This window comes from Perognathus longimembris, chromosome 2, assembly GCF_023159225.1.
Source record: "Perognathus longimembris pacificus isolate PPM17 chromosome 2, ASM2315922v1, whole genome shotgun sequence".
Taxonomy (NCBI): Eukaryota; Metazoa; Chordata; class Mammalia; order Rodentia; family Heteromyidae; genus Perognathus; species Perognathus longimembris.
In genome coordinates, this window is record NC_063162.1 from 45,819,948 (window position 1) to 45,834,024 (window position 14,077).

At 47.7% G+C, this 14,077-nt stretch overlaps 1 protein-coding gene across 1 annotated transcript; it reads right to left on the reverse strand.

Annotated features, from left to right (window-relative positions):
* Positions 1 to 9,442: 9,442 nt before the first annotated feature.
* On the reverse strand, positions 9,443 to 11,491 carry LOC125343353 (crooked neck-like protein 1). Its single transcript, XM_048335714.1, has one exon. The coding sequence runs from the start codon at positions 11,489 to 11,491 to the stop codon at positions 9,443 to 9,445; it is 2,049 nt and encodes a 682-aa protein (XP_048191671.1).
* Positions 11,492 to 14,077: the final 2,586 nt, after the last annotated feature.

Genomic DNA, 14,077 nt, shown 5'->3' on the forward strand with positions numbered 1-14,077 from the left:
TAACTGAAGCCAACGATCTTTCTCCCCGTCCAACTTTCCAACCCCCAAAGCACACCATGCACGCCAGGCAGCCTCAGAAAGCCACTGTCCCATTTCCCCTGTGTTCAGTTTACACAGAATCAGTGGTGGAAGCCTCTCCTGGCTTTCTTCAGCCAACCCAGATGCCAACATTAGCCTCCCTCCAGATCAGAAGCTGCTCCAATTCTAGCTACCTTCTCCCTTCCCTTTCACCTTTAGCAGTGGGGATCCTACTCTATACTATATACACACTCTTGAGATATCTTGATCCACTGCCCCCCAGTACTTTCTCCTTTCATGACTGCTTGGCTAAGGACTGCCAGAATCACCCTCCTCCCTGCCTCAGGCCTGTGCCCATAACGCCATGCTGAAGCCAGGCTGAGCATTCTCTGGCATAAAAGGCACAACTGGTCTTCAAGCCCCTTGTCTTCTCCCTTCCTAGAGAAATCCTTTCTCCTGGAGAGGCAGGCCCAGTCCCTGTGGAGGAGACAGGCCCCAGTTATCAGCATTTACAGGTTCATGGCTTCCCTAAAAGCTAGGAGTCCCCTCCAGTCCCAGCGGTGTATGCCTTTTTCCCAGTCCCATCCCTTCCCCTAGTCCATAGAAAGAAGCCCAAGAGACCCACTGGCACAGATAGAAAACGACAACTTCAGCTTCTACTGGAGACCTGCTTTAGCTTAGAAAATGAGAGGATGGATAGAGCAAAGCCCCTGACGGGCTGGCAGTAGGCAGCCAAGCGGAGGCCCTGCTGGGAGGTTTATATAGACCCTCTTGGGCTCCTTCTTCTACCTCAGCTGTTCTCAACCCTGCAGCCTGCATTAGAAACACATGGTAAGCTTGTTAAAACCCACTAGCTGGGCCCCACCCCCAGAGTCCTGGATTCATTAGGCCAGGGCAGGAATTGGAGAATTTGTCTCCAAACATGGTTGGTTCCTGGTGGCACAAGTGTCCCCAGTCTACTGCCCCCACATTGGGACCCTCTGTTCTCAAGTCTCCTGAGCCAACAGGCCAATGGAGGGCAGTCAGCCAGGAGCTGTATGGATGGAATGGATTCAGGATTTGGGGAATGGATAAGAATGGAGCACTAGATTTTCTGGGTTTCTTAATGTTTTCTTATGTAGTATTGATTATGGTTGTTAGAGGTGGAGGTGGTGTGTGTGTTAGTCCTGGGCTTGAATTCAGGGCCTGGAACTGTCCCTGAGCATATTTGCTGAAAGCTAGGAGTCTATTACTTGTGGCATAGCTCCACTTCCAGCTTTGAGGTGGTTAATTAGACCTAAGAGTCTCACAGATTTTCATGCCTGGGCTCAATTTAAATTATGATCCTCAGATCTTAGCCTCCTGAGTAACTAGGATCACAGGTGTGAGATACCAGTGCCCAGCTTTATTTTGGTTTTGGTTGACCACAATTATACCCATTTATTGGATACAGAAGGCTGTTGGATACATTATATTGATTATACAATAAATACCTTATACATTTGGTTATATATATGTATATATACATATACAGAGAGAGAGTAATGAACAATTTTGATTATGTAGCATACCTGCTACTTAAGATAAATGTTCCATTACTTGTTGGTAATTACTTTCAAAATTCTTCCTCCCAGATATTTTGAAATTGTAATCTCCCTTTCATGAAATAGAACTGCACAACTGGTTTTGTACACATTGTAATTTTGAGCTCCTTGATAAACTTTACAGCCTCTGGGGCAGTGCTGGCAATGGGAGGGCCATATGGTGCTTCCTGGGACTGGAGGCAGGCTGGACTGAAGAGAAGAAAAGCAGCCAGTAGGGTAGGTTCCTGCAGCTACTCTGAGGCAGGTGGTCTACCCACCCGTGGGAGACCAAACACCAGCTCTCAGAGACAGAAGTGATGCTTACATCAGATGCAAAACAGGCCTTTGAAAGCATCTATCTCTGGCACCCCAGGTTCACTCAGGCAGACTGGGAGCCTCAAGAGACCCCCACTGTTTCTGTGGTTTTTACCAATTGGATAGTTTGATCAGCATGGCAAGGGAGAGAACACAGACACAACCCAAGCAGGTAAGCAGAATCTCTGGGAGGGCACTCAGGCAGCAGGAATTTCTCTGCAGAATCCTTAGTTGCTGGAGAAATGGGTGTTGCAGTTCAGAAAGGAAACCTATTTCAACAGCAGCTTCAGCAGGGGTTACTGGGAAGCAGAGCATCCCATGGAAGTGCTGGGGAGGATGCATGAGAGACAGGGTGGGGTGTGAAGCCAGGGTGAATCAGCTTTAGAAGGCAGGTGGGCCTTCCTCAGTAAACTGAAGGAGCAGGTAGCATCTTCTCCCAGGAGAATGTGGAACCATGAAGGTCTCAGAGGAGAGGCATGATGTCAAAAGTTGGCAAGTACAGCAGTCTGTCTCTCCTCCTGCTGTTTCTTTTATTCCCAGGCTTTATTACTTTTAATTATTTATAATTGTGTCAGCTGTGGGACTTGACCTGAGGGCCTGAGTGCTATCCCTGAGCTTGTTCTGCTCAAGGCTAGCACTCTACCACTGGAGCCACATCTCTACCTATAGTTAAGTGGAAATAAGAATGTCATAGACTTTCTTGCGTGGGCTAGCTTTCCTTGTGATTACCTTGGATTGCAGGCATGAGCCATTTGCACCCCATTTAGACTTTATTTTTATCGTGTGGCATAATGGAAGCGGCTGCAGCCTCAGAACTCATTCTTACAAGAGAATGCAACTTTAGACAATGGTAGCAACACAGAGGGCACAGATAGCCCAACTTAGGAGATTAGGGAATTGTCAGAATCAACTCCTGCTCTTCATAACATTGACATTTCCCTAAGTGTCCTCTGGACAAGGAGGTCAGCATCTATTAGACCCAGTGGTCAAGTAAGGTTCTTGAGTGTGGAAGAATACACAGATGATGCTAAATTATGCTTGGAATGAATAAACGCCCTATGTAGAACAAAGATGAATCTTAGCCTCCTTTGCTGAGCCTAGCAGGCAGTGTTGAGAGGGGCAGAGAATTGGATGATTGGAAGAACGTGTGAACAAGTCACTTCCTATTAAGTTCCAAACCTGAACAAAAGCACCAAGGTTGGTGGTGTAAACCCATCTATTTTTCATGCTCCCAATCTCAGACCCAAGAAGTCATTCGGAGTCGCATTTTCAATCTTTCTATGTTCCTGATTAGCTGGGGCATTGTCGCTTAACAGCAAGACAGTCAAATTTTGCAAAAGACATCTGGGGTCAGCCTTCAGCAGTTATCACCTAAATTTCAGATCTCAATAAGGACACAATCTCAGAGAACCCAACAACCTGGCCCAAGTGTTCCAGCTTCGCTATATATACTGAGGACACTTTCAGGAGAGGTCAGGAGATGAGCAGATTATCCACTTTCCCACATGAAACAGAATTACCCCTGTCCCTCCCTGGCCAAACTCCTGTTGGCCAAACTGGTCTTGCCACCAATTGAATCTCTAATGGTCTCCAGTACCCATTTTAAGGTGGAGCAGAAGATTTACTTCTACACTTTACTTTCAGCTTTCTTCTTTTTCACCCCTGCATCCTAAGACTCTTTTGCATATACGCATATACACATTCACAACCAAGGACCTGTTATGGTACCTTACTCTCATCCTTCTCCCCCTACAAATGATCCCCTGTGTAACCAGGATTTAGCCAGAGAGCATTGTGGGGCTTTCCACACAAAGAACGTGGAATTTTTGCTCTCCCTGGGCGAATAGCCCCCTCAACTCACCTCTTCCTCTTGTAGAAAAAGAGCATGGTAGCATTATTCTCAATCACCTGTGGATAGGAAGGAGAAAGAGGAAAGAGTACATACTCAACTCTTCTGACTCATTGAAATTTGTCCAGAACCCTAATGTAACAAGTCATGGGGGAGAGCTTATAAATGATCAAAATTGCACAGAAATGTGGGTGCCAAATACCACTGATAGGTTCTATTATAAAAAAAAATTAGGGGGGATTGAAAATGCAACCTTGAATGACTTCCTTTGTTAGGAGTGTGCTGTGTTTGTGCTTCTGCCACCATGTGGCACTTAGAGGACTTACCCTCCCTTTCCCTGCCCAACCCCATAATCAAAACCACTTCCTTTTGTATGCCATTAGTAGTCACAGGGGTGATCTTTTGCATAAGAATGGCTGCTTATCAATGAAATAACCCCAGTTGCAATGAGGAGAGTGTTCACAGTCTGGAAATGTGCTAGCAAGTGAAACTTTCCCCTACTGTTCTGTTTGACTTTGACGTGGAGAAAAGGAGGTCTTGTTTAGGGCAACTGTTTGTATTGATTGAAAATACACATACAAATAAGTACCTATGTAAGTAAATGAGTGAATCAATAAATGAATAAATTCATTTTGGAGAGTTGCTGACTCACAAGACGGTATGTCTCCAGGAACTTGGAGACTGATCTGATCCACAAGGTTTATAGGACTCCTCACTAGGGGACCAGAGGGAGAAAATCTAGCTTGAGTTTAATGAGCTCCCTGCCATGGAGAAGATCATCCTCAGTCATCTCTCCCAGAGCAACCATCAGAAGCCCTTTCAGGCCCTGATATCAGACTTATGAGAGAAGGAAAGAGTGTGAGGATAAGAGAAACATAGAAGGCCTAGGGTAGTGCTGAAGTAGAATAGAAAGTTAGAAGTATAAGGATAGAGACAGAAGGGAAAATGGAGGCAGATGGGAAGGGTAGAAGGTGACAGGAATGGGAGAGGATGAAGGGGAAGATGGAAGTTGAGGAGAAGTGTGGTGGGAGCATGGAAGTTTGGAGGGGAAGTGAAGTGTAGAGCAGAAAAGGAAGGATGAATGGAATGATACATAGGAAAGGAAGGGTGGAAGGGAAAGAGAGGAGTGATTCTAAAAGGGAAGGGTGAAGAGAAAAGAAAGGTTGGAGAAAGAGGGCAAGGATAGATGTGAATAGAAAGGTACAGGTGAAGGAGAGAGTAGAGAGGAGGTAGTGTTGGGGGAGAAGAGAAGGTTTGAGGTGGAAAGGATGGGTGGATGTGAAGTGAAGGCTGAGAGAGAAGAAAACCTTTGAGGCAGACAGGAAAGAATGTGAAAGAAGGATGCAGGCACCGAGCTACCGGGCTGTGGGAAGGGAGTATTGCATATGTAGCCCCTCAAGTCCAGGATAGGGGGAGAGTGGGAAAAGACAGTCTGGGACTTGAGCCGATAAGTGTATCAACCACTTGAAGTGCCATGGCTGTTGTCACTCTGGTATTTTTCATTCCCACAAGTTATGTCCACACAGCAAAGCCAATCTTTGTACCAACTGTTTGGTTTAGTTTGTTTCACTGTGTTTTATTGGCTGTTGCTTATTGCTTTTGTTTTGGTTCTGTTTTAGTTTTGGTTTTTTTTTTAACAATTTTTTTTGTCTTTGGTATTTTATTACTAGGGATCGAACCCAGGATGTTGCACTTGCTAGGCAGGTGCTTTGCCACTGAGCTACATCCCAGCCCTGTTTTTGTTTTTGTTTTTGTTTTTTTTTGGTGGGTTATATGGGTTTTGTGGCAGCACTGTGGCTTTAAATCAAGGCATTGCACATGGCTCAGCTGGTCCTCTGCAATTTGAGCCATTCCACCCGCCTGGCTTCTTGTCTGCTGGTTCATTTTGCTTTGTGGGTTAGTTTCCAGTCCTGGCACTTGAATTGAGGCCTGAGCCCTGTCCCTGAGCCTGAGGTGCTGCTTTCAGTTATTTTTGAGCAGTTTACTGGAGATGATAGTCTCACAGACTTTCTTTCCTACCTGGGCTGGCTTCCAACCATGATCCTCAGAGCTCAGCCTCATGGGTAGGTAAGTTCACAGGTAGGAGCCACCAGAGCCATGCACACATTGTTTTACAGAAAGGACTTAAGCATCCTAGCATTCTGGTAGCCAAAATGGTCCTGGAGCCAATCCCCTGTGGCCAATAGGGGGCAGACGTTGCTCATTGCTACTGTGGGAAGAAGAGTTTCCAGTTGTCCCCCTCCTAGGCAGAACCAGGAAACTTGCTGGGTATATTTATTTGATATGTATATATCCTGGTTCCAGTCCTGGGTCTTGAATTCAGGCCTGGGGCACTGTCCCTGGGATTCATTTGGCTCAAGGCTAATTTTCAGCCTCTCGGCCACAGATCCAACTTCCAGCTTTTTCTGAAAATTTCATTAGAGGTAGGAGTCTCATGAACGTTCCTACCGTAGTTGGCTTTGAACCCCAATGCGCAGATCTCAGCCTCCTGGATATCCTGTATTACAGGCTTGAGCCACCAGTGCCCAGCTAGCTGGCTAGCTTTGAATCCGGCCTTCTGCCTTTTCCTGCCACCCACACAGACACTAACACAGTGCACCAAGACAAGAGGAGTTGGCTTGACAGCTTGTTCTAGCAGCCACATCCTAATCGTTAGTGACCACTTTTGACCTGCTGCCATCAAACACTGAGAATTTGGTAATTTGAAACAACAGTAACAGAAAAAAAGGTGGGTTTTTTCTTGTGTGTTTTTGTTTTGTGTTTATTACATTTATCAATGTGGGCCAGGCTGGCCTCAAGCTCTCACTTCTCTTGCCTCAGTCTCACTAGTGCTAGGATGGCAAGCAAGCCCGACTACACCTCAAAACCAAAAAATGTTCTTCCTCTTGCTTCCCTAAGTTGACTGGTCTTACTCGGCACTTGCCTTGGAGCAGCAGTCAGGTGCCTGCTGGGGCTGTAGGGTAAGCAGGTCTGGACATGCACAGAGCTGGCCAATGATGAGCAGAAGCCATGTTTGGGTCACAGCTCCTCACTCATGTCAACCAGGCACAGGGCAAGTACCTGTCAGATGTGACATAAAAGAAGAAAGCCTCCCAGCAGCATACAGTGAAGACCTAAGATGGAATGAGCAGGGTTAATGTTGCCAACACTACTTCCTTGCTTAATTAATCTCCAGTTGGGCAGAGTTGTTTCCTCGGATATGCCTCTCCCCGAATTGGTCAAAGCACTGTGGCATTTTCCTAGTAGTTTCTAAATAAATACACACCTGCTGTGGTTGTGGCAATCCCTTCCTAGGTACCCAACCAAGTACAATAAAAGCATGTGGTGTCCATCTAAAGTCTCTTATGTGGTTGTCTGAGCGCCGATGTCCACCCTGGTCAATGGGTCAGCACTGTACATGAACTAAGTAATCCTATTAGTTAATTGATTGTACCTAGATATCTTCTATATAGAAAGAAAGGACTAGGATACACAAAGCACTTGGGACAATGTATTCCTGCATTCATGTGTAAGGAGGATTATGGGTAATCTCCCCAGCTCCTCTTTAATGTGCCCTGAGTAAAAATAAAGAAGCCCAACCCTCTGGGCCTGGTTGATAGATTCCCTCATGAGAAAATCACTGAAAGGAGACCACCGCATGTTTCAGGCATGAAATATTTTATTTAATTTTATTTTTTTTATTTTGCCTTCCGCAAGGAAACAGTCATTTAATTCTACAAGCTTACAAATCAAAATGTAAAGAAAGAAAACATGGAAGGATGCAGAGGAAGTGTACTGAGTCAGGTGTGGTGGTTGAAGGCCGCTCTGGATGGAGGAGCCAAGTCTGCATGAAGCTGGGTGGCTGGAACTTCATAGCTGGAGGCTGAAGCCCCAGCCCCCAGCTAAGGCCCCCAAGCTTGTGGTGGTGAGGTGCAAGCCGGTCTCCTTCAGGTCTTGTCCCCTGGATGGCTGTAACCTAGACCCCAGGGCTGGTGGGTGCTTCCGCGTGTGCCATTCAGAAAAGGCAGGCCCTGTGGGGAAAAAGGAAGGCTCTATGGCTGGGGTAGAGGGTGAGGAGTTGCAGGGGAGGGGGAGGTGTCTCATGGAACAAGTACTGCTTGAGGCCATCAGACTCCCAGGGAACAGGTCAGGAACTTTCCCATGAGATCCAAGTCCTGGTCTGAGAGCAGGGCCCCAAGGGGTTTCCGGAGCTGGTTGTAGAGCCATTGGCTGAAGGTCATCTTCTTCAGGGCCAGGCACTCTGTCCTTGGAGCCTGGCCAGATTTTCTCACTTGGCATCCCCAAGGGAGGGGTCCTTGCAAACCTTGTGGATCAGATCAATTTCCAACTTCCCTGGGACACAGGGGCTTGTGAGTCAGCAGATCTTTCAAAAAGCATTTATTGACTGATTCATTCATTTACTTACATAGGTTGTTATGTATTTATTTGCATGTGTGATTTGAATCAACCATTTGAATACAAACAGTTCCCCTAAACAAGACCATCTTTTCCCCACTCCAAAGTCTAACAGCACAGCAGGGGAAAGTTTCACTTGCTAGCACATTTTCACACTGAGAACATCCTCCTCATTGTGATTGGTGTTACCTCATTGATAAGCAGCCATTCTTATTCAAAAGATCACCCCTGTGACTACTAATGGCACACAAAAGGAAGTGGTCTTGACTGTGGGGCTGGGCAGGGAGAGGGATGGTATGTTCTCTAAGTGCCACATGGTGGCAGAAGCACTAACACAACACACTCTTGGCAAAAAGGCAGTCATTCAGAGCCATATTTTCAATCCTTCTATGTCTTATAATGAAAATTAGCCCTGGGAGCTGGCACCCAGATATGATTTCATGCTGACCATTTACAGAGTGTACCCCCCTCACTTGCGTCATTAGGGTTCTGGACAAAGTGCACTGAGCGGGAAGAGAGGAGTATCTACTGCTAACTCCTCTTCTTGCCTTCAACATCATGTTCCTCGGTGCTGGAGGAGAAGGTGGTCCCCATGGAATTTTATGCTTGATCTTCAACCTCAGAGCATCCATGGGAGCTTTGCCTTTTCTTTCTTTCTGTGTGCGTGTGTGTGTGTGTGTGTGTGTGTGTGTGTGAGTGTATGTGTGTCGGTCATGGCACTTGATCTCTGGACCTGGCAGCTGTCCCTGAGCTCATCAGCTCAAGGCTAGCACTCTACTACTTGAGCCACAGTGCCACTTCCAATTTTCTGGTGGTTGATTGGAGATAAGGCTCTCACACACTTTCCTGTCTGGCTTAGCGTTGAACCTCGATCCTCACATCTCAGTCTCCTGAGGAGCTAGGATTCATTCTGCATGTCTACTGTCCAAAAAACCCTCCTTTTAGCTCCAGATGTCAGCGTGTAAGATGTACAGTGAGCATGAGACAGTGTCTCAGCTGCTCAAGTTGGCAGAGCTTCAGCAGCCTTATTCGGGAAGAGTTTCTTTCTCTTTTAGATTTTCATTCAGTGGTGAAAAATTCTTTCACTCAAAACTCCCCACCCCTGACTAATCCAAAACGTCTCTGTGAAACCATTAACAAATATACCTGTCAAAGCTTTGAAAGCTTTCTAGTGAAAGATAGGTAAAGTTCCAGGGGCGAAGAGTCCCAAAGGAAGTTTATAAACCACAAGACCAAAGAGAACCACAATGCCCAATGCTTCTTGCTTTGCAGGAATGTTGGAACTGCACTCTCCTTCATGTCCTCATGAGCACGTTGCTCGGCAGCCTCCTTTCTCCTGTTGTTGTTTCTTCCAATGTTTGGCCATGGCCAGGAGCTTGAGGTTAGCTAGGTTGGCGGCTGCGTCTTCTGGGAAGATATAGTCATAGTATTCTTCCCAGGCTGCCTCAGACCCATAGTCAGTCTGGACCTTTCTTCTCTTCTTGGCTTTCTTTGGCATGAGTTTGTTTACTCGGTCCTTCTCTGATACTGTCCCAAATTCATCTTCGAAGCTCCTCCAAGATTCCAGCAGCAGCAGCCTGTCTTCCTTGTCTTCACAGTTCCTCATGGTTTGGTTAGCCTCCTCATAGATCTGTCTGCATCTAGCCACACTTCCTTCTTCTCCTGTAGACAACTCAAAGCGAGCCCAGCTGATCCATACTTTGACGTGTTGCGTGCGCTGGAGCAAGCGTCGGTAAAGGTTTCGTGGTCTCTCCGTTTCTTCCTGCTCCATTTCAAAGTCGATGTACGATTTCCAAAGCACCTCTGGCATGTCTAAGCGTGGCTGGCTGATGGCTAACTCATAAATCGCCCGGGCTCTCTCCAGATCCCCAAGGAGTGTCTCTACTTCCGCAAACTGAATCCACGAGGCACAATTCTCAGGTGCAAATTCCAGCCACTTCTCGTAAAGCTTCCGGCATCTGTCGAATTCTCGCAGCTGCAGTTCCAGCTCTATGTAGCCTTTGAACAACTTGTTCTTTGGACATTTGCCCAGGGAAGTCCCCAAAACTCTCCTGGCAAATGGTACATTTTTCTGTCGTATTTCAAATTTGGCGTAATAGAGCCACATTTTGGCAAATGTGAACTTGCGGTGAGGAATTAATTGCAAAGAGGCCTGATACACCTGTCTGGTCCTGTCGGGATCCTTTGCCTCCAGTTCTTCATAGAGCGCATAGTGGACCCAGAGGTAGATGTAGCGCTTCCAGTGCCTCTTCTCCTCACTGGGGGGGACGTTGGCCACGGCTCTCTCATAAACCTCTCGCACTGTTTCCGCTTCTGCGTGGCTTTCCAGCAGGCGCAAGTAATCAAACCAGGCATCGAAATTGAGCGGATTAGCCCTCACTTCTGCTTCATACTTGGCCCTGCATTTGCTCTCGATGAGAGCTTCAATACCCGGCCTGTCACCAAACTTCTTCTCAAAGATGGTGTAGCTTTTCAAGAGCTCCTGGGCCCGGTGTTTGGGAATTCTGTCCAAGGCATACTTGTAGATGACTCGGGCCCTCTCCACTTCTTTCTGGTTTTCCTCAAACTTGGCAAACGCAACGAAAAGGCGTTCATCCATGTGTTCTTCTCCGAAGAACTCCACAGCTCTCTCATACACTTGGCGGGCATGGGCAAAGGCAGCCTGCTTCTCTTCGGAGCGGGCATATTTGATCCAGTTCTTCACGTGCGGGTGCACAAGAACAAATCGTTGATAAATGGTGCGTGCCCGCTCCACCTCTCTGTATCTCAGCTCCAAGTTAATGTAGGCGTGCCAGGCTTGCTCCTCGGGCTGCCATTCCATCCAGCGCTCAAACACCTGCCGGGCACCGGCAATGTTCCCCAGCATCTCCTCCATGGCCGTGTACTTGTACCAGAACTGGCTGACTCGCGGCAGCGTGGTGACGGCCCGCTCCCACACATTCCGGGCATGGTTGACCTGGCGATTCTTCATTTCCATTTCTGCGTAGCTCAGCCAGAGGGGGATGTTGCCATAGTCCACATCTAAAGCACGCTCGTAGATGGACCGAGCCCTTTGGATCTCCTTTAGACTTTCTTCCCACCTGGCGTATTTGATCCAGTTCCTCAGCACAGTCCTGTTTTTCCTGAGGTTGTCTTCGAAAGTCTTCCTTCTCCTCAGCTTGTAGTCACTGAGTTCTTCCTGGTCCGCGATCCTCTGTGCAGGCGGAGGCGGCCGAAGTTCGAGCTCTCGTTCTTTGGCTTCTCGGAGCAGTTGCTCGGCAGTGATCTGAACGGGAGCTGCAGCTTTGTTTTTGACCTTGGCTGCTTGAGGAATCCTCTGTTTCCCGGCTGTGGCGGAGGAGGAGGCCGCCATGTCTGCAGGAGGAGAGCCCCGGAGACACCCGCGCAGCACGCACTGGAAACCCAGTCAGCGGCCCAAGTTCAGGAGAGTTTGCCTACACTGCGAAGAGTCCCCAAGACAAAGCGAATCGCTGGGCAGAGCTGAGCCCTAGGAGAGACAAACAGCAGCCAACTCGCCTGCCTGCCCGCTGGCCCAGCTGCAGGAGATGGGGGCTGGCTGAGAGGCCTTTGCCTCCTGAGGTGGAGCAGAGGGATTATATAAGGGAGGGTGAGGAGGAGGCGTGGCCAGGGTGGATCCGGAATTGTCTTGGAACCCAGGGAACCTGTCACTGGGCACGGGAGGCGGGACCAGGGGGAAGGAGGGCGTGGACTCAGAGCAGCAGGAAGTGACCTCCAAGCCTGGGGCACTTTGCTGACTCATGCTCAGGAGCTGGACAGCGGTGATCACATGATTCCCTCAGGGGGAGTCTGAACAAAAGCCTATGGAGGAGAGCAGGGGAAGGGGAGGGGAGGGCATCATGCTCCCTTCTAGACCGAACTTTCAAAAATCTTTATAGTTAGGGAGGCTCATGGAAAACCAATCATCCAGAAGCCTAAGCCAGTGAGACCCAGCAAGAATATCTTGAAGGAGAAGGATGAGATGGAACTTGACCCACCAGATATCCCACTAGAGAAATGGACATGGCGCAGAGTGGATTGATGGGCTAAGGGAAGCAGGCACTGAGCTACGTGGAAAGGGAGCATTGCACAAGTAGCCTCTCAAGTCCAGGATAGGGGGAGGGTGGGAACAGACAGCCTGGGACTTGAGCCCATAAAGTGTATCAGCCACTTTAAGTGCCATGGCTGTTGTCACTCTGGTGTTTTCCATTCCTACAAGTTATGTCTACACAGCAAAGCAAATCTTTGTAGCAACTGTTTAGTTTTCTGTTTGTTTCTCTGGGTTTTATTGGCTGTTGCTTATTGGCTTTGTTTTGGGTTTTGTTTTTTGGTGGGGTATGTGGGTTTTGTGGCAGCACTGTGGCTTTAACTCAAGGCCTTGCATGTGGCTCAGCTGGTACTCTGCCATTTGAGCCATACCACCAGCCTGGCTTCCTGTCTGCTGGTTCGTTTTGCTTAGTGGGTTGGTTTCTAGTCCTGGCACTTGAATTGGGGCCCAGGCCCTTTCCCTGAGCCTGAGGTGCTGCTTTCAGTTATTTTTGAGCAGTTTACTGGAGATGAGAGTCTCACAGACTTTCCTACCTGGGCTGGCTTCCAACCATGATCCTCGGAGCTCAGCCTCCTGTGTAGATAAGTTTACAGGTAGGAGCCTCCAGAGACTTGCACAGGTTGTTTCATTGAGAGGACTTAAACATCCTAGGATTCTGGTGGCCAAAATGGTCCTGGAGCCCCCTGTGGCCAACAGGGGGCAGACTTTGCTGACTGTAACTGTAGGAAGAACACTTTCCAATTGTCCACCTCCTAGGGAGAACCAGGAAACTTGGTGGGTATATTTATTTGATATGTTTGTATTGTGGTTCCAGTCCTGGGGCTTTAATTCAGGGCCCTGGCACTGTCCCTGAGCTTCTTCTTGCTCAAGGCTAATTTTCTGCCTTCCAGCCTTTTCTGAATATTTCATTGGAGTGAAGAGTCTCTTGAGCTTTCCTCCCCAGTTTGGCTTTGGACACCAATGTGCAGATCTTAGCCTCCTGGATATCCTGTATTACAGGCATGAGCTACCAGTGCCCAGCTAGCTGGCTAGCTTTGAATCTTGCCTTCTGCCTTCTTCTGCCACCCACCCAGAAACTAACACAGTGTACCAAGACAAGAAGAGATGTCTTGACAGCTTGTTCTAGCAGCCACATCCTAATCGTTAGTGACCACTTTTGACCTGCTGCCCATCAAATACTGAGAATTTGGTGATTTGAAACAACAATAAGAGAAAAAATATTATTTTTAACGTTTAGCAATGTGCTCTAGGCTGGCCTCAAGCTCTCACTCCTCTTGCCTCAGTCTCACTCGTGCTAGCATGGCAAGCAAGCCTGACTATTCCTCAAAACAAAAAATTGTTCTTCCTCATGTTTCCCTATGTTGACTGGTGTTTCTCGGCTCTTGCCTTGGGGTGGCAGTCAGGTACCTTCTAGGGCTATAGGCTAAGCAGGTCTGGACATGCCCAAGGCTGGCCAATGATGAGCATAGCTCCTCACTCAAGTCAACCAGGACCTGTCAGGTGTGAGATAAAAGAAGAAAGCCTCCCACCTCCTTACAATGAAGACCTATGATGGAATGAGCATGATTAATGTTGGCAACACTGCTTCCTTGCTTAATCTCCAGTAGGGCAGAGTTGTTCCCTCTGATCTGTCTGTCCCCGACTTGGTCAAAGCACTGTGGCATTTTCCTAGTCGCTTTTAAATAAATACACCCCTGTTGTGGTTGTGGCAATCCCTCCCTATGTATCCAACCAAGTACAATGAAAGCATGTGTGCATTCAAATTCTGTTATGTGGTTGTTCCTAACAGCTTCAGGTGTCTGAATGGTTCAGCACTGTACATGAACTAGGTAATCCTATCAAATAGTCGATTGTTCCTAGATACCTTCCATATAGAAATGACTATGATACACA